The 24,021-nt window shown below is 41.3% G+C and overlaps 1 protein-coding gene across 1 annotated transcript in view; it reads right to left on the reverse strand.

Annotated features, from left to right (window-relative positions):
- The window catches only part of MDFIC2 (MyoD family inhibitor domain containing 2), a 59,664-nt gene extending 35,919 nt beyond the window's left edge, over positions 1-23,745 (reverse strand). The window contains exons 1-2 of the mRNA XM_034777159.1: positions 23,667-23,745; positions 22,903-22,990 (exon numbers count right to left, since the gene is read on the reverse strand). Of these exons, the coding sequence (XP_034633050.1) occupies positions 22,903-22,990 (88 nt within the window). The 5' untranslated portion in view covers positions 23,667-23,745. The remainder of the gene's footprint in view (positions 1-22,902; positions 22,991-23,666) is intronic.
- Between the last annotated feature and the right edge of the window lie 276 nt (positions 23,746-24,021).

Genomic DNA, 24,021 nt, shown 5'->3' on the forward strand with positions numbered 1-24,021 from the left:
AAACTATACTGATCTTAAATCAAAATCCCAAAGAAATCACCAGGAAGCAAAATTCCATTAAAATCAAAACAAAATAAAGCTATAAAATACTATTTTCCTGTTTTTTTAAAAAAAGGATAAAATTAGATAACTATTATTCTCTGGAAATTCACACTTGTCTACCTAGCTTCATAGATTTGTAAGGCCGGAAGAGACCACTTGATCGTCTATCGTGGCACAACACAAGCCGCAGAATTTCACCCAGAAATTCTTTCAGTGAAGAGAATTATTCTTCTTTACTACATAAGTGAACGCTGTCAAATCCAAACAGTAAGGTCAATTTAGGCCCCACATTTAGGGCTAGATCCTGCTCTCCTGGAAGTCAATAGTTTTGCCACTGATTTTGATGGGAGCAGGATCAAGTCTTTTATTTTCAACTTGAGGCACATAGGTTGGAATTATAAAGAATGATTATTTAAAATAGCAATGATGTAATATCAGTGTCAATTCCATTATTTTAACAGATGTAAATTTGCTCTGCTCTTGAACTCTGGTGAATTGTAATGGCAATATTAAAGAGATACTATTAAGACTACTTAAAAGAACTATTTGTAAAAATTGTCTCAGATAAAAAAACAGTATAAATTGCTTTTTTATTCAGTCTGTGCAATTATTTATTTGAATGGGTTTGTATATTATTACAAATTAATGGGAATAAGCCGCTAAAAGAGACATGTTAATAATACTAGTTGACACTGGATACAGGAGAGCGTACACTGTCTTGAGGATGAAGATGGCCTTCCTCCAAAGCCACTGCTAGAATAATCTTAGCTGCAGAGCAAACACAGTTATCGCAGTGCACAGCATTATTGCTCGATGATGTAGAGAGATGCTGTAACTGAAAATCATCAGGTTAAGTATGTTTAACTGATGGAGCATATTTGTGTGCGTGTGCAGGGCAAATGTCCTTTCTGCAAACGCTTCGGGGCCCTTTCACTGCCCTCTGTTTTCCCAGCATTCAAAGCATGGGTGCCGAGCTTCTTGCAGGATTAGGCTCTTATTTTATATAGTGTTTTTCATGGAACGTGTATACCAAAATATTCAAGAGTTAAAAAATAGAAAGCGAGAGAAACAAACACTGAGAGGTATTAGCAAGGAGGAGAATGTGTAGCTACAGCAGAGGTTGGAAATGGACTTTTCCTAACCCGTATACATCTCCTACCCAGAGAGGGCTGTATTTTCATCCAGTTCATGTTAAAATAACCAAACTTTCCTTCCTGAAAGCACTAAGGGCCTGATCCAAAGCCCATTGAAGTAAATCAGAGTCCTGTCTGCAGTATGAGACCGAGAATCAGGAAACCTAGACTCTAATAATGCAGTACTGACACTAGGTCACTTTGAGCTCGATCCTGCTCCCACTGAACCAGTGGCAGTTTTAGCTCCTTGTGCTGTTGGGCCACATTTTTCAAAAAAGGGCCAGTGATTTTGGGTGGCACAAGTTTTGGTTGATCAATTTAAAACACAGAGGGCCTAACTGTCAGGGCATTTACAACTCCAAATGAAGTCCATGAGAGTTGCATCTCTGAAAATAAGGTGCAAGATGGGCACTCTAAAATGAGGTAAACAAGATCAGTGGCCACTTTTAAATGTTTGCATTTCTGTGCTTCAGTCTCTCAACCTCTAAGATAAAGGTTATAGATAGGGTGAACCCAGTCTGCAAAGTTTTGATCTGAACTTCCTCAGGGTTCGAGAAGGTTCACCTGTAAGGTTTGACTTGGTTCATTATAGAAATAGGATCCAGCCACAAAGTTCAGATCTGGAGCAGAGTTTCACTCAAGTTTCCAAAGTTTTGGGTCAGGCCAACCTTCAAAGGTGTGAGGCTTCGCTCGTTAAAGTCAGCCAAGTACATTGACATCATATAGTGGAAGGCACCTGTCTTATTGGAAAAGTCAATGGTTTAAAGTTCTCTCTGCAGAGCTGTAAACTGTTCAGTCAGTAGAACTATGCAAAATGACTAGGTGTTCCCCCTCACTGAGTATTCATGGGCCCAACCAGAGATTTTCTTTTTCACAATTACTCATGAATTTGATCAAAGCTGAAATGCGTCTACTTCCATTAGCAAAGGCTGCTCTGCTCTTTTTTTCGGTGCAGATAAAGTGAAATATCGCAAAGGGCAAAATCCTGAATCCCTCCCCCGCCCCCATTTGCCCCTCAGGGTGTAAAGCAGCTTTTTTCATGGTAAAATGGCAGTCTTTTACTTGTGTAAAATTGCCTCTCATTTCTGTAAAAGCCAGGAAAAACCCAAGGAAGCTAAAGGTATAGTTGAAGGCAGCAGATATAAAACCTCTAGTAGTAGAACTCCAGATTTAGTAAGTTATCCATCCTGAACCCCATTAACCGTTTATCTATTAAACTGAAACACCAAATGCCCAGTTGCTTCCAGTGCTTTTTTGTTTTTTAAGCAAATGGCCACGACTTCACCCTGATTTGATCTGACTGACCCAGAGCAGAGTGCTCAGTGATCTCAGGCTCTCGGAGAGTCTCAGCCTCTTTGTAACACGTGGCTAGAGCAATCGGAACTCAGTCAGCACAACGTTTTAAAGGGCAGCCAAACCAACCCGGATGGGCACAGAGCAGTGAGCTTGGAAGGGCTTATTTGCCAGAATCCAAGCTCTTGATCTGCAGTTTTGCTTGTGTCTTAATGGTACAGTCTACACGGTGCTCTTGAGAATAATGAATGTATAATCCCATACGCCACAGTCCATTACCACACCGTATTTGAAAAAGTTCCCATTAACAAAACAAAATACACATAGGTAAAAATATCAATATGTCTCACTAAAGAGGAAAAATGGAAAATATGGCCAAGTCCTGGGCCACTAGGCAAAGCCACAATGGATTTACACAGGTGGAGTCAGGGGAGGACAGATTCGTACCTACCCCGTCAGAAAATCAAAGGGATGGTGCTAAGTAACATTGCACCTGGGCCACAGAGTGTATTACAGCCTATTGGCAGAAGTAATGCCCACAGCCTTCCTCATCTTCCTACCGCCTCCTGCCGCCTACCGCGAGGGTTCTGCTCCGGTCGGCGGGGAGGGAAGGAAGAGGACTGCCCTGCAGAGCGCTCTGGTTCTCCGCGCCGCCGCCCCCTACAGGGCGGCCGGAGCAGAACAACAACAACAAAAAAAGCGGCCATGCCGCCCTAGGATTGGGCAGAATGCCGCCTCGAACAATCTGCCGCCCCAAGCACCAGCTTGCTCAGCTGGTGCCCGGATCTGGCCCTGGAGAGTGCTATTGAAAGTGACAGATAGGCAACACTGGTATTACCATCTTCACCAGGCAGCCTGTACTCCTCAGTCCTGAATTACTGTACCTCTTGCTGGCCACTGAACAGCAGGTGTTCAGTCTGTGGGCAACGTTTGTAATGTGAATAAATGGTTACTAGGTACACTGAGATATTTGCATGAACTCAGAGAGCATTAAAAAGGATCATACGCCTTACTGTTATTTATGAGTCAGTAAACTCTGTTTTAGCACCTTCCCTCCTCTCCATCTTCCTGTGAGGAGTCCTGCCTCCTTCCCTGAACCTGTTCCATTCCCTCTCCAACCCTGAAATAAAATGAAGTAAACATGGTGGTTTCAGCTGAGTTTCACTTTTTGTTTCTGGAGCTGTTTAAACTCAGGAGGCACAAATCCACAAAAAGTGATACTGGGCAGAAAACTACATCTTTCCCTCCAGACTCTACCAAGCTATACAGCTCTGCCAATGGGGCCTAGTCCTTCAAACCCTGTATTAACAGCTCTGTACTAGCACATCTCCAAGAGTAAGAGGTATGTTGGCTTCTTTTAAACCAGACACCAGGATGTACTTGGGAGTGATGCACCCTACATTTGCTGTGCTTCACACTGAGTAAGAATCTTTCCCATGTTACCTCCAGACCAAGCCATCCCAGGAAGTGTTTTTCCCTGGATTGCCCTGAACCTACAATGAGCACAATGAACTATTTTTACCATCAGGCAAGCACCTGCCCTGGATCTTCTTACCACACAAGTCAGAGAAAGACTAAGTGAGATGGGGCAACTAGATTGGTCTCCACTGTGATATTGTGTGTCAGTAAGGGCCAATGTCAACTTCCCAGTGAATTTATGGGACGTGAAGTGTACTTGAGAACTTATGCAGTTTGCATTTTTAACAATGAGGGTAACTAGCCACTTTACAACCTCCTTTGTTAATCCGTTTAATTCTCTGTTTCTTGGAGTCTTTAAAATCGGATGGAATGTCTTTCTAAAATATATGCTGTAGTTCAACCTGCTTTTGTTAGCCAAGATGCAGGAATTTCTGGATGAAATCTATGGTCTATGTTCAGTCTATGTTCAGTCTAGACGAACATAATAGTCCCTTTAGGCCATGAAATCTGACTCTGTTTGAATGACAATGTTCAGAAGTGAAAAAATAAATGGATTAATCCTGGCTTCAGCTTGGTTCATTCTGCACAGACATCTGCCTCTAAACTGTACTCAATATCTTTATCTGATTGAACACGAGAGATGTCCAAAGCCCCTGCCACTTGGGATCATTCAAGTGTTTACTGGGATAGAGGGGGACCCCAACCAGCACCTATGCAGTTTGGTATTTAAGTTGAAATTCACCTCCATGCAGAGGGCCTTCATGAGGAAAAACCCCACAAAACAAGAAGGGGAGCCTAGAGAGGAACCTGCAATGATGGCCCTGTCCAGCCAGGACTTCTGGCCTAGTAAGGGTGTTGCTATGGTAACATGGCCTAGACCCAGACCCTTCAGGCGATGGGCTTGGCTGGGAGGCCTGTGCCTAGGGACTTAACCCTCGCCCAGCTTGGAGAGCTGAGGAGACACTCTAGGCTGCTCCTCTAGACAGGGTCTCTATGATTAGAGTCCTCAAGGACTTTAGACTCTAACCCCCCCACCCCTGCAAAGGTTTTAACCATAGAGTGGAACTATGGCTACAGTGACATGGATCAGCCATTTCTCCCTGACCCCAGGGGCCTGCTAGCTATAACTAGGAGCAGTAGGCAGGACAGCTAGAGCCCCTAAGCAAGGGGTAACGAGCAGCCAGGCCTAGGTACCCAACTGGAGCTAGCAGCCCATCCAGAGCTTCCCCCAGCTGATTTCAGGTGCCAGCCTACCCCTCCATGCCCCAGCCCAGGGCAAGCAGCAGCCCAAGCAACCCCACCACAGTTTTTTAGGACAAAGAGCAAGCAGGGCACCAGGCGAGTCAGCAGGAGCACTGCAATTCCTGTGTCCTTAAAGCTCATTCCAGGCTGCAGCCTCATCCATCTTACATTCTGGTAAGCAGGACATTTGCTGCCATCCGTGTAAACAAGATGATGCATGTTAATCAACTAGGCAAATTAAGTCATGTGAGTGAAATCTCCAGATTTCTGAAATGTCAGGCTTAACAACTGTGCACACCTAGCCTGGTTACACAGTGATACAATCGTGTTAAGAAGCTATGCTATGGTCCCACACTATGGTGGTCTGTAGAAGTGCAGTAGCATGGCTGTTTTCCTTGTCAAAACTGGCTAGGGAAATTGTGCTAGCAGTCATGCTAGCGACGGTTGTATTTGCAAGTCAGTTGCAAGCACAGAACAAGATAGGTACTGCATTTCGAGGTATAGTGTGGTCAGGGCTTCGAAGGCTAGAAATGACAAATGTAGATGGCTGAGACTGGGTCTGGTGGCGTTTCAATCAAATATGTAACAGCTTGTCTTATTCAGCGGTGTAGGGCAGCATGAGAGAATAAATCTCCCATTCCTTTGTTAGGCCTACTCAGCCCTGCTCTTGGGATACTCCTCTCTTACAGGCAAATTGATAGAAAGTGGCTGGAGAGTGGTTGGTAGTTGTTGGACCCTTGGTTCTTCTCTTCCTTCTTGCTGGGCAGGTGTAAGGGAGGAAATACACTACATTCTTTCAAGGGTTGCAGTAGCATACTTTCCCTCCTGGAGCAAGAAGAGGGCCTCAGTGTCATGCTTGTGAGACAAAATGCCTCCTAGGGTTGTGCACTACCCCTTGCTCAGATTTGGGTCTAAAAGCACAATCTAGCCGGAAGCATTTTCCAGAGCTGATGAAGATATGTCACTATATCCAGCTAAACGCCTCATTGTTGTCCTAGCTAAGCATTTTTGGTTGGCTGAAAATTATACACAGATAAAAAATCTTGGGGAAATTGTGGCATTTTATATATAAAACTGTCTTGTTTAAAATCTAACTGAAATTATCGTAATGAGTTATGTTAGGTGAAATATTGGGTTTTCCTTTTTCTTTCTTTCTTTGCCCTGGCCTCACACAGGCATATTAATGATTATTTGTCAAAGTCACACTGTTTGCTTACAAGGTACGAAGGCTTTTTAGACACTATAATGACAGCTTTTGATTCACTTGATAATATTTAGAATAAGCCATAAAAGCCAATCTCTGAACGAACAGACCGTTTTTATTGGCTTTTAGTGCTATTACTGCTATCATAAGTGGTAAATTGGCCTAATGCAAGTAATACTGCTGTGTCATACTGTAAAACCGCTGCTTAGTTTTATATTTTATTTATTTTACATGAAAACATTTTAAGGCATGGAGACTATACTATCCTTTCATGACTACTGGCGGTTCCCTGCTGGAACAATGTGGAGAAGTTTGCACTGCTGCTTATGTTCTATCTATTTTGTGCATAAATTCTCCTCTGGGTGAGTGGAGATCACATTGCTCAAGGCAGAGCGCATGAGAGCCAGGGACAAAGCATTCTCATTTGAGGGGATCCAGCTGTGGAATGAACTTCCAGAGGAGATTAGACAAATCCTGAGTCTGAGCACCTTTAGGAAATGCTGCAGAGCTTTCCTATTTGATAAAACTTTATCACGATAAAGAGAGCGACATTCTCAACCACAACCAACTCACACTAGCCACTTGAAATCAAGCAGATCTTTCTATAACCTGAAATAGAAAAAAGAACAGGAGTACTCGTGGCACCTTAGAGACTAACAAATTTATTAGAGCATAAGCTTTCGTGGACTACAGCCCACTTTTTCGGATGCATCCACGAAAGCTTATGCTCTAATAAATTTGTTAGTCTCTAAGGTGCCACAAGTACTCCTGTTCTTTTTGCGGATACAGACTAACATGGCTGCTACTCTGAAACCTGAAATAGAAAGACAGACTCCCTGAACTCCCTAGGGCTTCACTATTGCTAATCTATTTAATGCAGAAGATTCTCAGATAGTATTGATAATGGCTAGCAATACACAGCTTCTAAAATCTGATACAATCCTTTTAACTATGGTGTTATAGAAGAAGTCTCAAAATATAAGAATGGACTGCATAAACAATGAAAAAGTATTGGAGAGGATTGCAACTCAGCAAATGCTAGTCAGAATCCGATGAAAAGAAAGATTCAATTTGCAGGTGATATGTATGCAGTGTTGCTGAAGCCATGTTGGTCCCAGGATATTAGAGAGACAAGGTGAGGGAGATAATATCTTTTATTGGACCAACTTCTGTTGGTGAGAGAGACAAGTTTTCAAGCTACACAGAGCTCTTCCTCATGTTTGGGAAAGGTACTCCAAGAATCACAGCAAAATGCAAGATGGAACAGATTGTTTAGTACAGGCAGTTAGCACATAGTCTATGGGACCATTCAAGGTGGTGTGGCCCGTTAATAATAAAGTAGTGTAAGTTGTACCAGTTTGGCATTCAATGGGTATACAAAATGAGTGTTAACTCACAAGGTGGAAGGGTGAAGGTGGTCTCAGGAAAAGCAACTACTGGGTGTATGTAGATAAATCAGGCTTGCCTTTGCATAGTTGGAATAACATGAGAATGTATCCTAGGCTTTTATGCAGCACCTATCAGTTTGGTATTTAAGCCCTATGTAGCTGAAATTTATCTCCATGCAGAGGCAGGGCTGGCTCCAAGCACCAGCGAAGGAAGCAGGTGGTTGGGGCGGCCAATGGAAAGGAGCAGCACGTCCCGGACTTCGGCGGCAATTCGGCGGCCGGTCCCTCCCTCCCTCTCGGAGGGAAGGACTCGCCGTCGAAGAATGAAGCAGTGCGGTAGAGCTGCTGCCGAAGTGCCGCCGATCGCGGCTTCATCTTTTTTTTTTTAATTTTTCACTTCGCCACTTGGGGCTGCAAAAAAGCTGGAGCCGGCCCTGTGCAGAGGGCCTTCATGAAGGCTTAAGTGGGAATTAATTGATGCATGGACTTTGTGCTGGCTCTGAGCACACAGAGGTAAATTTCACCAACTGGAATAATACTTGGAAAAACAGAAATGGGAAATACCAGTATAATTTTGCATTTGGCTTTGGAAAAAGTCTCTTTGGGTATTTTTTTTAGTTTGCAAAATAAGGGTGGTTGGAACCGGGGTTCTGTATCTGAATAACCAAAGGTTGGAAGATAAATGATTCTGCTTTGGGCCAAAGGGATATTCTGTTTTAAATTAAATGAAAATATGCAGGCCCCAAATCTCCCCCACGTTGCACAGAAAATTCATTTTTAAAAACCCTACTCATTAGTTGTAAAGACTGAATAGCAATTAACTGAAAAATATGCATGCAGCTAACACAGTGATTGTGTTTAATATAATTTACTTGTTTTATATATGCTACGGGAATAGGAAGGAGATTTGCAGATTCAGACTTTGGTTTTGGCATCCAAATGTCTGTGGGTTCCTGTAGGTTATGTGATCTCCTTTTTGCCCACACACATTGTCTGTTTTCCATTGGCATAAAGCTATTTTGTTTTTGTTTTTTTCCTCTGTAACTGCTTTTCAATGTGTTGTTTGATCTAATACTTTTTATTTAGAAAATTGCCCTCTATAAATTACCAAATAGACAGGACCTTTCTCTCCTTAAATTTTATTCCTGATTGGTTTGCTTCAATGGGAAGAGATTAATAGGCCCTGTATTATTTTACTCTCTAGACCCTACTTACACAATCATATTGAAGCAGAGTACATATTTTCCTTTTCATTATGGATGCAGTGATACTGCTAAATTGTGTACCCATCACATCTATTTAATCTCTAAAAACTTTAGAGAACTTGGCACCTGCATCTTCTCCAAATGTTGGAACAATATTTCCTTTCCTTTCAAATTGCTTATGGGCATATTTCAGCAACGATGTAGGGAAGCTTAATTTGTGTTAGTAATCAGTTCAGAGATGCATCATCAGCACTGAAACCTTTTTATTTGGCTGGAGGAGCTCAACAGAGAAGAATTCATCTACTTTTCTATCTCTGGAGCTTGTCAACGTGTTCACACAGAGGTTTTTGTTACACAGATTTCTGGAGTGTGTCTATACAGAATGTGTGTGTAAGAATATATAACATTATCTTCTTAGACAGCGCAGTCATGGGTGCATTAAGAAGATAATAAACAATCTGTCTGAATTTATCATTTACCTAATTTTGCATGTTGTTTCAATGTGTTCATTGGGATTAAAGCCAGAAACTAGAAGGGAATTGGAGAAACCTGAAGAGGCTGCTGCCTTAAGTAGGGTGAAAATCACCTTGTGGAGAGGGCCAGCCAAAGCTTGCCCACCACTTAAGTGGTATTTAAATCATGCATAGATCTCATGTTGATCCTTTGCACAGGGATAAATTCCACCTGTAGTGAATAAGGCCCTACTTTGTTAAAAGAAAAGTGGGAGACCTTTGACCCTCCATAAAAACTGATCAGTGCCTCAGCTCTAATTTATTTTTCATTTTGAGGAATTCAATCAGGTCTTGTTACTTCAGCTGTCGCAGGGGCTCTCCTCAGAATGACTGACACTGCCTGATTCATTCTTCTTATCAATACATAACCTCGAAAAGCTGCAAACTATTTTCTGAAAATGGTACCTGTGCAAAGAGAAACTTTTGAACTATGAAAAAAAAAATCTTAAATGGTAAAAATGTGCAGGTGTCGCACTGAAATACTTCCCTGCCAATGGATGAATGTGGACTTCCATTTGAAAAGATGCATAGGTTACTTCAGAATGTATGCATCTGAAACCTGTTTATTTGCAGAAGGACTATAAACTCATTCAGGAAATGGGGTCCATCACCAGGTATGGTAGTTTAGAGCAGGCTCCAGCTTGCTCTAACCTATGCTGGCGTGATTGCCACCAACTTATTTAAAACTCCCCTTCAGGCTGGGTGCAGCTGAGAATCTGGCCTATACAGCAGATGATTTCTGATGGGTTATCTCTTAAGTAATAAAAAAGATTTCTAAATGAATTTTAGGAAAACCTCAGTGAGACAGTGACAATTCTCACTAACAGGAGTGCAGACTTCTTTTTTACAGTAGTAAGCCTTCAGATACACACACAATATATGTGGCTTCATCAGGCCTTATCCTCCCCTGAGACCAGTATAAATCAAAAGCTACCCACTGAAGTCAGTACAATTATCCCAGAGTACAACTGGTGTCAGTTATTATTTGTTTTTTGAGCCTTCAAAAATGTTTCCATTGGTTAAGGAAAGTAACTGTATGTTCCCCTTTACCTTAGAAGAAAAGCAAACAGCTTACTGGAAATGATAGATGTACTAGAGCAGGCCTTTTTGGCCTTAGGGCTGCATCGGGTTTTGGAAATTGTATGGAGGGCTGGTTAGGGGAGGTTGTGCTGCCCCAAACAGCCAGGCGTGGCCTGGCCCCTGCCCCTTATCCGACCCCCCTGCTTCTTGCCCTCTGACAGCACCCACCCTGCCCCATCCAACCCCCCCTGTTCCCTGATAGTCCCCCCATCCATCCCCTGCTCCCTGTCCCCTGAATGCCCCTGGAACCCCTGCCTCTGACTTGCCCCCTCCACCCCATCCAACCCCCCCTCTCCTTCCTGCCCCCCCGGGACCCTTGTCCCATCAACCACCCCTTCTCCCTGTCCCATGATTACCTCCAGAACCCTGCGCCTGACTGCCCCCCGCCACCCCATCCAACCCCCCTCCTTCCTGACTGCCCCCCGGGACCCCTGCCCCCATTCAACCCCCCTGTTCCCCGCCCTCTGACCACCCTGACCCTTATCCACACCCCTGCTCCCTGATCACCCCCCGAACTCCCCTGCCCTCTATCCAGCTCCCCCACTCCCTGCCCCCTTACTGTGCTGCCTGGAGCACCAGTGGCTGGCGGCACTACAGCTGCTCCGCCCGGCTGAAGCCAGCCACGCACTGTGCAGCACAGAGCACCAGATCAGGCTGCGCTCTGCTGCTGCGCTGCCCCAGGATCTCGCAGCCCACAGCCTGGAGCATTGCGCCAGTGGCGGAGCGAGCTGAGGCTGCGGGGGAGGGGGAACAGCAGTGGAGGGGCCGGGGGCTAGCTTCCCAGCCCAGGAGCTCAGAGGCCGGGGACAGCGGTCCCGCGGGCTGTAGTTTGCCCACCTCTGTACTAGAGTCAAACACCAACAAATTCTTGTTAGAGAGAGGATTTATATTCAGGACCTTTAACAATTCCATTATGAGTCTTCTGAAATACTCACCACTTTTATTGGCAGTAAACGTTCTTTATAATCCAACATAGTTATTGTGCCGATTCACATACGTGCATCTTTCTGGCTTCTACTGGAGTACAACAGACCTGTTTCGCATTTAATAGGTCCTTAACCGAGATGAGAGGGCTTATGCTGAGACACCTTGTGAATGGAATGTTTGGCTCTCGCTGCCTCCTGAACGCCTGGCTGTCTCTGTCTGCAATGTACCGAATCAAAGATGGTTTCTACTGGCTACTTTAAACATACTGGGGCGAATTTAGATCAGCTGTAAGCCAGAACAACTCCTTTGCTTCAGTAAAATTGGTGACTGCTTCAGTAAGATCTTGGTCTTGCAGCTTGTAAGCGCACTTGAGCCAAATTCTGCAGTCTTTAATTGTTGACACCTAAGAGGACTAAGGAAATGGAGTCTATTCTGGATTGCACATCACCAAGAAAATTGTCAATTAAATTGTAGCTCTGGCGCAGAATTCTGCCCTTGGTTATACCTGTGCAACCAAGGGCAAAATTTAAAGACCATAAAGTTGCACAGAGCAGAATTTGGCCTGCAGAATCTTTATTGATGCATGAGACAAAAAGAACGTAGCCTATTTTCAGAGCTTGGCTTGTTTACCAAAATGCTAGTTAGAACAACTAGTTTTTCCTGGCAACTGAGCAAATTTGAACTGAAAGGAAACAAGACTTAACAGACAGGGAACCATTTTTACAGTTGACTTTCAGAGTGGAAGTTTACTTTTCAATATCTTCCTATTGCTGGGGAACAGTGTGCCTTCTTGTTCAGATACTGTACATTAGTACTATATGACTGTAGTTGATTTTTTTTTTCATTTCCAAGGGGTCTGCAGTGTAGAGGTCAAGGACTACTCAGTTTATAAAACTGCCATTAGGAGCAGTGAACTGGAATCATTCTACATTTCATATACTCCATTTCCATTGGAGGAGAGTCTTTAAATCTACTGTTTTACAACTTAAAGGAAGGGTTGTCTTAATTAATTCATTTGGTCATAGTCCTGAAGCTGACATGGCACCTTCCAGGAATTCCAACCCTCTGGGATCAGTAGCATCAGCAACATGTCTTCTTTTTCTTGTCATTTTTAGCTGGACAGTGTCAGCTAAGATTACAGCATTCATTGTGTAGGTATTTGGCTATTTTATTTGTTGCTGTATGAATAGGCCTGAAAGATCCTACTTCACCAGCAGCCTTTTATAAAACTGTCCAAACCCATTACCAGAATTCATGCTGGAAAGAGAGACTGAAAGCTTCTGAACCAAATCCCTGCCTTCAGCTTAATTTGGGAAGCCAGTTTATGCGTGTATGAGCAGATTTGGGTCCACTGATTTCTGAATCTTTAAGGGTTCTAATCTGCTTAATTAACCTCCTGAATTTAGGCTATGTCTACACCTCAAACTAAGGTGTGGGTAGGCATACCTGCACTAGCTTTAATCTAGCATGGGTAACAACGGTAGAGACGTAGTGCCCTAGTATAAACTCACTGGGGGTGCACTCAGATTGCTATTTGCAGTGAAATTCATGTCATGACATCTTGACTCATATTGTTACCTTTGTTAGCTAGATTAAAGCTCGTGTGGGTATGTCTACCCACACCACAATCACACCTTAGTTTGCAGTGTAGCATACCCTCCCATCGGGAGGTAAATTAAATAGGTTTGGACTCTTGCAAAGAATCAGAAGTGAGTGGACCCAATTTACACTGTAGACATATGCTTAGACCCCCTAAGTTATAGTGAGGGCTGCTAAGACCTCCAGGAGAAGTCCAGAAAGCCATCTTAGCCCTGCTCCAGGCTGAGAATTCTGTGTGGTGCCATTAAGAGATTCAGCACAGGACCTTACCCCGTGGGACTACTTGAGGAGTAAGGTACTAGTTGGTGTGAATATCATGATTACAATCAGGTCCATAACACTGCTCTACAGCCAAAATGCTTCTGAAATAAATGTAGTCAAACATTACTAATTCTGAGTCACTGAGAATGAAAATGATGCTTAAAATTGTTGATTGGCTCTAGTTTTCAAGATATGCTATTGGGTCAGTATATACGACCCTTGACTTGGGAATGGCGGAGGATAAGTGAGTTATAAAGGGAAGGGATCTCAATTTAAACCAGAAATGACTAAAATACATCTTTGACTGGATCTATGAATAAATCTATGACTGGGTTTGGACAGTACTTGCTTTTTAGGCAAAACAATGAATGATGCAATCTGAAGCTGGTATTGCATCATACATGATATGAATTGCATCATGTTATTCCTAGAAGTCATGGATGATGCAATCATAACGAAGCTTACATCACTCTGCTGAACAAATTGCCCTATATCAGCTCTAGAAATCATACAGTGTCATGCTCTCTTATTTGTCAGTGTTTGATTTTGCAAAAGGACACATTTTTGTTTAGCCAAAGTGAGCAGAGATGCTTGTACTTGTGTGAACAGTGCAGATAACTTCTGCTATGTTTGTGGTGAAGTGACTTTTGCATCACAAAAGCGCAGTATAGCCACTATGATTAAGAAAGCCTACCACCTTTATTTTGGCTGCAAAATTGGAGATCAGGACAAGAGATGGCCCCACACATATGCTGCAACACTTGTGCAACAAATCTTCGCCAGTGGTTGAATAGGAAAAGGAAATCTATGCTTTTAGCAGTGCCAATGATTTGGAGAGAGCCAACAGATCATACCAGCAATTGTTACTTCTGCATGGTGCCTGCAGTTGGGAAAGGTGTGTCAAAGAAGAAAAAGTGGACTGTGCATTATCCAAACATTCCATCAGCTATACGCCCAGTATCCCACGGAGAAGGACTGCCAGTTCCTGATGCACCAGAATCATTCTCACTTGAGGAAGAGGAAGAGGATGAAACTTCTGGTCCTGAACCATCAATGTCACAGGACCCACATTTTCTCCCATCCTCCTCCTCTGAACCACACCTTATAACACAAGGTGAACTGAATGACCTTGTCAGGGATTTGGAACTACCCAAGAGTAAGGCAGAGCTGTTGGGCTCCAGACTACAGCAGTGGAATCTCCTGGCAGGTGATGTTAGGGTTTCCATGTTCTGTGACCGTCAAAAGGATCTTGTCCCATTCTTCTTCATGGAAGGTGATCTTGTAGCCGGCAACAACATCGATGGTATGATGGCAGCCCTCAACATCGTTCAAGATCCAGATAAGTGGAGACTGTTCATTGATTCATCAAAGACGAGTCTTAAAGCTGTTTTACTGCATAATGACAATGTTTTGCCATCAATTCCAGTTGCTCATGCAGTTCATATGAAGGAAACCTATGACAACATGAAACAACTTTTGAGGTGCATAAACTATGACCAACATCTGTGGCAGCTTTGTGGCGATTTGAAGGTTGTTGCTCTCTTGCTTGGTCTGCAGACTGGATACACAAAGTACTGCTGTTTTCTCTGCAAATGGGATAGTCGTGCAAGAGATTCCCACTACATCAAGAAAGATTGGCCACTCCGACGGTCATTGGAGCCTGGGAGGAAAAGTGTTCAGCATCCACCACTTGTTGAATCAAGGAAGATTTTGTTGCCACCCTTACACATCAAGCCGGGTCTGATGAAGAACTTTGTCAAGGCCATTGACAAAACACAAGCAGCTTTCAAGTACCTCCGTGGAAAATTTCCAAGGTTAAGTGAAGCTCAGATAAAGGAAGGTGTCTTTGTTGGTCCTCAGATTCGTGAACTTCTTCGAGATGATGCATTTGACCATGCACTGCGTGGCAAGGAAAAGACAGCATGGAAAGCCTTCCAGTTAGTGGCAATAAATTTTCTCAGAAACAACAAGGCAGACAACTACAGGTTGTTGGTGGAAAACCTCCTCAAGGCATACAAAAGCCTTGGTTGCAACATGTCACTAAAGATACATTTTTTGCACTCTCATCTAGATTTTTTTCCACCGAACTGCGGAGCAGTGAGTGACAAGCACGGCGAGCGATTTCACCAGGACATTGCAACAATGGAGAAATGCTATCAGGGCAAATGGAGCCCATCAATGCTTGCCGACTATTGCTGGACAGTGACAAGAGATGCTCCATTTAATGAATACAAGAGACAAGCCAAGAAGCGCCGAGTAGACACTGAATAGGACTAAACTATGTACATAATCGTTTTTTGCCTTTTGTTTCATAATACATTTTATTTATATAACCCTTTTGCTGATTTTTAAAGTGTTACATAAACAGGACAGGTGAAATGTTATCATGTAAAGCAACCGTAAACACATGAAAAGACCTAGGTTTACAATTTATGATTAAAACTCTACTAGCTACACAATATACATAGACATAAAATGTAAAAACTTAAATATCTTAGAAACAGTAGCCAATCAGTTGTTTTAATTGTCATATTTGAATTCAGCACATCAAAATACATAATAAATAGCACATTTTATCTCTGAAGCAGACGACTTCTCAAAAATTGTAGACCAGTGTAATAGAAGCAAGACTCACTTAATATGTACTGCCTTCTTTGGGAGGTTAAATTTACTCCTGTGCAGAAGTCTTTACTACTTAAACCCTATTTTGTGGGTAAGTGCTGACATTGTTCTGACCCACTGCACTGGGCTCAATTTCACTGTAGGGTGAAGATCTATCGGTTAGAGCAGGGGATTAAAAGTCAGGACTAGAGACGTACACACTATTTGTAAGAAAATGAACCAACAAAAGCTATTTTTTTGCCAAAATGTTACTAATATATAAGAACTTTAGAGTGGAAAGGGGCTATTTTGGGGAAAGGCTGGAGATTCGCATTTTTTCACACGTTTGGTGGAGGAGCGAGGAAGCCAATTCATTCAGTTTTCACAGAAGTTACATTTGGAGGGGGATGCATGTGTGCAGAGCTGAGCGGACTGAAACAGTAGATCTTTGTGTGAAAATGTCATGGAACAAAATGTGAATTTTACACAAAGAAAATTGTTCTAGTGTCACTTCCTGGGTCCTCGCTCTAATCCCTTTGGGTGAAACCGACTGCTGTGCTTGGAGCCAGCACGAGGCTTACGCACCTCTTACATCCCATAAGTCCCACTGAAGCCCTTACAATAGGCACATAAGTGATGCATAGACCTGTTCTGGCCCCTGGCACAGGAGTCAGTTTCATCCTTTACTACTTTAAGCAAGTTTCGTAATCTCTCTCTGCCGTAGTTTATCCATACAGATATAATTAACTCATGTTGTGAGACTAAATTTAGTGTTTGTACAGAACTCCAAAGACTTCTTTTCAGTTGGAACTTTGAACCAGGTCTTCAGCTGGTGTAAATTGGTATAGGTTATTGACTCCCCTTTACCCCAGCTGAGGCTCTGACCACTATTGTGTTACCACTAGACCACTATAATGATGCAAGTGAGAGTTTGGGGGGCCATTGATCGGTTACTTCCCCCCCTGCATTCACATTTTCAGAAGTATCTCGGTGCTTCTTTAATATTGTCTTGATTCAATTTAAACATTTAAAGAGTGTTCAATAGTGCCCTCAGTGTTGTTTCTTACCTGGGGTGTGATGGTCTGGTGGTTACACATCTGGCTGGAGTGTGAAACCGGTGGGAACGATGGGTTACGACCGCTCAAAGGACATTTCTTTAACACTACCTGCAAGTTACATCAGTGTCTCTTTACTCATTCATATTTAGTACACTAATAAAATTGATGAAATGATGGGGATACTGATCCAAATTCTATGTTGGCATAACTGGGCAAAACGCCACTTAATTTAGGGGAGCTGTATCCATTTATGCTAGCAGAGAATTTGGCCTATCGTATTTTTTAGAGAGAAGTAGGTAAATGATTTTATACAGTAACATTCACTTGAGTTGAGATGTTACATATATGTTTTCAGTGTTTCACTTTGTGCAGTTTCACAGGCCGCCAGTTTTATAATAGCACAAAATACCTGGTTTCACTGTGAAAGCTGTTTGTGCTTAGGATATAGGTCCACTTCTCCTTATTATCAGGCCTATTTCAGTAGAAAATGAGCCAGTGTTTGCTTCACAAAACTGTTTGTGTACCTTAGCAAAATTTTTCAACCAAATGGAATGCAAAATTTTCCTCACAGTGAAATGTAAAAATCCTTGAATTTTGAGTTGTTTTGCATTTAATTACCAATAGTTTATATACATAAGGTCCTGATCTTGCAATCAGATCAACATAGACCCATCGAGAGTCCCATTACCTTCAGTTTGCAGGAAATCTGATTTATTTCTAGATGCATTGACCAATCTCTGCAGTCCCAATCCAATTGGAATGAGTGAGCTAGCCAACTGGAATGAGTGACAAAGAGAGTAGTTCCAATTATGCCTGTTCTGAGACCAGTTGGCAGCCTCATCCGATGGGAAAAGCAATCAGAACAGCTCACTTGCGGGAATATGAGGGGCCAGATCCTTGGCACCCCATTCTAGCTGTTTGGCACTGCATTGGGAGCACAAAGCAGCTGGAAAGCAACTCTAAAAGAGGGAGGGGCATCATGAGATGGCAAAAAGCCTACATACCAAACTCTACACACCCACTCAGCTCTCCATTGAAGCAAATGTATTGGAAGTGGGCTGCTGTCAGGAAGAGCTGTGGTTGAAGTCTCCAGTGATTCCTAACCGGTGGAATGAGGCCATTACTGCTGATTTAACTTACAGCAGCCCTTGCAGCAGTATTATGGTTCTAAACCTGTGGAGTCTTTCATATGGTGATCCAGTTCTAGGTCTACAAGTTTGACCCAAGAGGTATATAAATGTGCCAGGACCCTTTAACAGGCTAACAAGACAGGGCCACTCATTTTCTAGTTTAATTTTCTATAATTATTCTATTTATTTAAATTACGATAGTGCCACAACATGCTAGATACTATACAGACATAGGAAGAGACCGTCGGTGCTTTGAAGACTGGCTTGTACAATAGCAACCACCAAAGCAGGAGGGAAAGGGTTAAAACGTAACAATACAGTCAAAGTTTTCACTGGTGAGCCAAGATCTGCAGGTCGGCTGACTGTGTTAATCAAATGAACATAATATATTTTTATAATGCCATTAAGCCCATTTGATGGCTCTCTTGCTTTTGTGGCCAGAGGTTTCACCCTCAGTATAGAGCTTTGACTCTTACCCAATGCTAACACTATAATACAGAGTCAAAAAGCCTCCTGTTAGCAGTGCCATACTTTGGAACTAATGTAACACTAAGGTCCTTTCAGCTAGTGCTGATGAGGTGGAAGTTCAATATCCCTTCCAAAAAAGTAGAGAATAAATAAAGAGTTGATATTCGGGTCAACGTTTCCTCTGTCAGTTAACCAGGTTCTTATATTCAAGGCCGATGAGCACATGATGGGTCTTTCATTTGCATACAGAGTCACTGCACTACAATACGTAAGTTATTACTTTATAGAGCACTTTGGGAAACCTAGAGTATGACAGACACTATATAAAATCAAATTCTATACTATATTTCCTATGCATATTTCTGCTACTATGTGGTTCATGATTGTTTTTTCAGAAGGAACAAATAATCAATACAAAACCATGAATAAAAATAACTTGTCTTTAAAAGTGAATGCTAAAAGAACATACAGCTTTTACTCTGCCTAAAGAAAACTCTTTGTTTATTGGGATGGCTGAAAGCTATGTTATTATTTTTAAAATGTTTAAACATAGAAGTCGAGCTACTGCTGCAGAATGTTTGGTTTGCTCCTAGCTTGAAAATCGGAAGCGGTACACAAGTATTTAAAATAATGTTTGCACACACACAAAAATGTAAAAACTATTAATAAAACATACAAAATCAATAGAAATAACAGAAAAATAAAAATGTCTATCTCTTCCAAGAAATGTCACAACCATTTATTAACTCAGCCACCGTGAAAAACTTTCAGGGCCCAATTCTACTCTCAGTTACCCTCCACAATAAATTGTCATCAGTGAGTAGAATTTGGCTCTTAGCCTCCAGAAGCGCCTGATAACCTGAGAAAAATATTATTAATGCTAATGAAACATAGGACCCTGGCTCTACCTATCATTTCATCAATCAGGCATCCCTGAAACACACTCCTCAAGAGAATGAAGTAGATACATAATGAAACAGATTCATAGATTCCAAGGCCAGAAGGAACCATTGTAATCATCCAGTCTACCTATATAACACAGAACTTCCCCAAAATATTTCTTAAAGCATATCTTTTAGAAAAAGAGCCAATCTTGATTTAACAGTTGCCAGTGATGGAGAATCCACCCTGACCCTTGGTAAATTGGTCCAATGGTTAACTAATGCATGCATTATTTCCAGTCTGAATTTGTCTAGCTCCAGCTTCCAGCCATTGGATCTTGTTATAACTTTCTCTGCTAGACTGAAGAGCCTGTTCCCCATATAGATACATATAGACTGTAATCCATCACCTCTTAACCAGTTCGTTAAGCTAAGAAAATAGAGCTCCTTGAGTCTATCATAAGGCATGTTTTCTAATCCTTTAATCATTCTCATAGACTTTAAGGTCAGAAGGGACCATCGTGATCATCTAGTCTGACTTCCTGCACATTGCAGACCCGAGAACCTCACCCACCCACTCCTAAAATAGACTCCTAACCTCTGACTGACTTACTTCAATCCTCAACGCATGGTTTAAAGACTTCAAGTTACAGAGAATTCACCATTTACACTAGTTTAAACCTGCACGTGACCTGTGCCCCATGCTGCAGAGGAAGGTGAAAAAAACCCAGGGTCTCTGCCAATCTGGCCCAGGGGAAAATTCCTTCCTACCCCCATGGTGATCAATTAGATCCTGAGCATGTGGGCAAGACCACCAGGCAGATACCTGGGAAAGAATTTGCTGTAATCCTTCTTGTGGCTCTTCTCTGAACCCTCTCCAATTTATCAACATCCTTCTTGAATTGTAGACCCCAGAACTGGACACAGTATTCCAGCAGTGGTCACACCAGTTCCAAATACAGAAGTTCCAAATTAGCCTATCTGCTCCTACTTGAGATTTCCCTGTTTATGCATCCAAACATCATATTAGCCCTTTTGGCCTCAGCATTGCACTGGGACCTCATGGTCAGCTGATTATGCATCATGTCCCCCAAATCTTTTTCAGAGTAACGCTTCTCAGGACAGAGTCCATCACCCTGTAAGTATGACCTATATTCTTTGCTCCTAGATGTTTACATTTACATTCACCATATTAAACACATATTATTTGCTTGCACCCTGCTTGCCAAGGAGTCCAGGTCACTGCATCTTTTTGACCTATCCTCTTCATTATTGAACTCCACCAATGTTTGTGTCATCTGCAAACTTTATCAATGATGACTTTGTTTTCTTCCAGGTCATTGATAAAAATGTTAAATAGCGTAGGACCAAGAACCAATCCCTGTGTAACCCAACTAGAAATACACTTGCTCGATGATGATTCCCTGTTTACAGTTAGAAGACCTATTGCTTAGCCAATTTTTAATCCATTTAATAACAATTATTAATAATATAAATAATAATTATAAAAATTATAAATAATAATAATAACTTTGTGCTACGTTAATTTTATATCATTCTAGTTTTTTAATCAAAATATCATGTTACACCAACCAAGTCAAATGTCTTTGAAGGAAGTCTAAGTATATTATTTCAACACCTTTATCAGCCAAACTTGAAACTGCTTCAAAAAAGGGTACCAAGTTAGTTTGAAAAATACTGTTGATGAGAGTCATCAGCCTATAATGCAAGGATCTGCGGATCTAAGAGACACAAAAAAGCTATATCCTATTTGAGCCCATGCCGACAAATGGATATGATTAGGGTCAGGAGATCCAAACTCCCACCCACCCCCCTGGAGTCTTTCTATGATGTTAGGCTAGTCTCTTAACTTCCCTGTGCTTTAGTCTCCTCATCAATAAAATGGTGAGAATGATGCACCTTTTGCATCATGTCAAATTGTGTGTTATGCTGGAATGGATTTGGTCTCATTCAGTTGTAGTTTTGATGTTACAAGTGCTAGTGCAACATTGTCTTGTTGCATCAGAAACTTCTTTGGTTGTCTCTATCGGAACTATTGCCTTCTGTGACTCTCATCCTGCAAACCTTGCATACACAGAGTTCCCCCGACACTGGATTTGTGTGCAGAAGGAAGGAAGTTGTTACTGTTCAACCAAAAAGAGAACCTCTGTTGCCCAATCAGTTTTGCCCAATGCTATGATTTTCATTCTTTGGAAGTGCCACCTCTACAATGATCCTATCAGCACAGGGAGTGAGAAACAAGAAAAAACTCAAATCTGTTCTGTTTAATTGCAGGGCCAATTACTCCCAATGACTAGACCTTAAAACTCAGTTAACATACAGTAGGAATAACATAAATATAATTTTCTAGATTATAATATAATAATTAATATAAATGAGCTCTTCTTTCTTGCAAACCTATGCATCTAGTATTTAAAAATAACAGATCACTCCTTTTTACCCCTCTTAAAAATTGTTAGACTAAAAAGTCATTTTATATAATACAAGCCATAACGCACTCCTGAGCATGGGGTATGTGAGAAATGCATTTCATAAATCTTGTAATGTTTTACCTTTAGAATCTCCACTCTTTGGTGCACTGTTATCATATATACACTATGTGAAGTATTGTGAAGTATCATACAGTGACTCCACTAATCAAAGTCTTTGTGTCTGTTTATATCTTGTAATTTGTTATGCATTAACCTGGAAGATCAAATTTTAGAGTGTAAAATACTGAAGAAACTTCCATCTTTACAATTGTAGCTATGTGCAATTATGAAATAAATAACATAACCTTATATGTATTTTCCCTCTTAAATGCTTTTAAACAAATCTTATACTTGATAAAATCTGAATGCTTTTAATAATGATTAGCAGTCTCCTACTGTGGTACTTCTCTTCACTTTTCTTAACATTTGGTCATCTTCCTTACGCACAAAAAGAAAACAATGCTAACGGATGGATATTGGAAGTAAATTATAATATTGTCTTCCCCTAACATAGATAATATAGGGCCAAACTCCCAGGTACTTACTTGTTACCCATCTCTGTGTAACCCGTACAAACTTTGATTCACTTCACTCGTATTTTGAGTTAGTAAAACCTTGGAAAGGAGCTTTGGGTTTGGTCCATAATGCTTTGTGGACGTAGCAGGTTTATAATAATAAAATATTATTATTTATAATTAATAAACAATATAATAATTAATTAATAATAATAACGCTTCCCCTATGATTGCAAGCTCAAACCATTGAGCAGCTCTAAATTCTGAAACTTAGGCCATCTGGAAGACACAACAAAATCACTTGCACGTACTTCCAGCTAGAGGACTCTCAGGATGAAAGCTGGGCCCTATTGAAGTATTCTTTTGTCTTTCTGCTGCAATAAGTTTTAATAAACCAAAAGAATTATATCTGAATATAAATAGAAATTGTAATAAATAACAGTGCAACCTACCTTCATTCAACCAAGGGATATTTTGCTTGTCATTTTGAAAGCTTTCAGTTGCTCTGATTTTTACCTTGTCTGTCTTGTCTTCTGACATCTATTTGGGAGAAAAGAATTTGGGGATGTCAAAAGTTCCTCTTTAAACCAAGGTTCCAAAGAAGAAGTGTATTCTCTTCTTAGATTGCTGATATCATGCAATGAACTGTGAATACATATACTATTTTTTTCTGATCCCTGATATACTGTATAATCTCTCACACAATACACTCATATAGTGTTTCTAAATCAATATTAAATGATTGCTGATTGTAGATGCAGTCTTCAGTAATATTACTATAAATTATATTATGAAATGCATTAATAATACATTCTTAACATGGTGGTAATACAAGTACATTATAACACATTGCATAGATACACTACGGCTAAAAATATCCACTCTGCCTATTTAATGCAGTTATAAAGAATGCTATCAAAGTAAGCGATAATTAAATAAATAACAATAAAGTATTTATAAAGGTAACTTTAGCAAAGTGTAACCAATAAAATCTTTACTATCACTTTCAGCAATTTGTTTGCTCTAACGAGAATCATCCAACCCAAAGCATGCAAAGTTACAGTACCTGAGGGTATTATATATACAGTAACTATTAGACCGTACATTGTAGTTTACTTCCATCGTTTGCTAGGAATAACATTAGGCTGGCCAGTCTTCTTCTAACTGCTTTTTTATTCATTAAGTCCAGTTATCTAAAGCATTTCAATATTTTTACCTGTATATTCCAACCAGAAGAGGTAAAAGTCGTGGGGTTTGGAAGCAGTTCAGCAGTTCTTCCTGCAGCCTCCTTTGTTGTCTGTTGATGTCCAGCATTCCCTTACACAGACAAAACTGAAAGGATGAGCAATGCGCTCTCTTCCTCCCTGACGTGTGGTGCTGGATTTGTCTTGCTGCCAGAATCAGCCAACTTACTGCTGGGTTGGTTTTGGTTTTTTTTTTCATGTACTATCAAATGTGGAGAATTGGGGGTGGGGGATGGGGGAGAACAACATCCCAACCCTATCAGAGTTGCATAAAAACATCATCTTTACAAACCAAGAACTGTTTTGAAACACATTTGTGTTGCAGTT

Source organism: Trachemys scripta, chromosome 7, assembly GCF_013100865.1.
Source record: "Trachemys scripta elegans isolate TJP31775 chromosome 7, CAS_Tse_1.0, whole genome shotgun sequence".
In the NCBI taxonomy this organism is placed as follows: Eukaryota; Metazoa; Chordata; order Testudines; family Emydidae; genus Trachemys; species Trachemys scripta.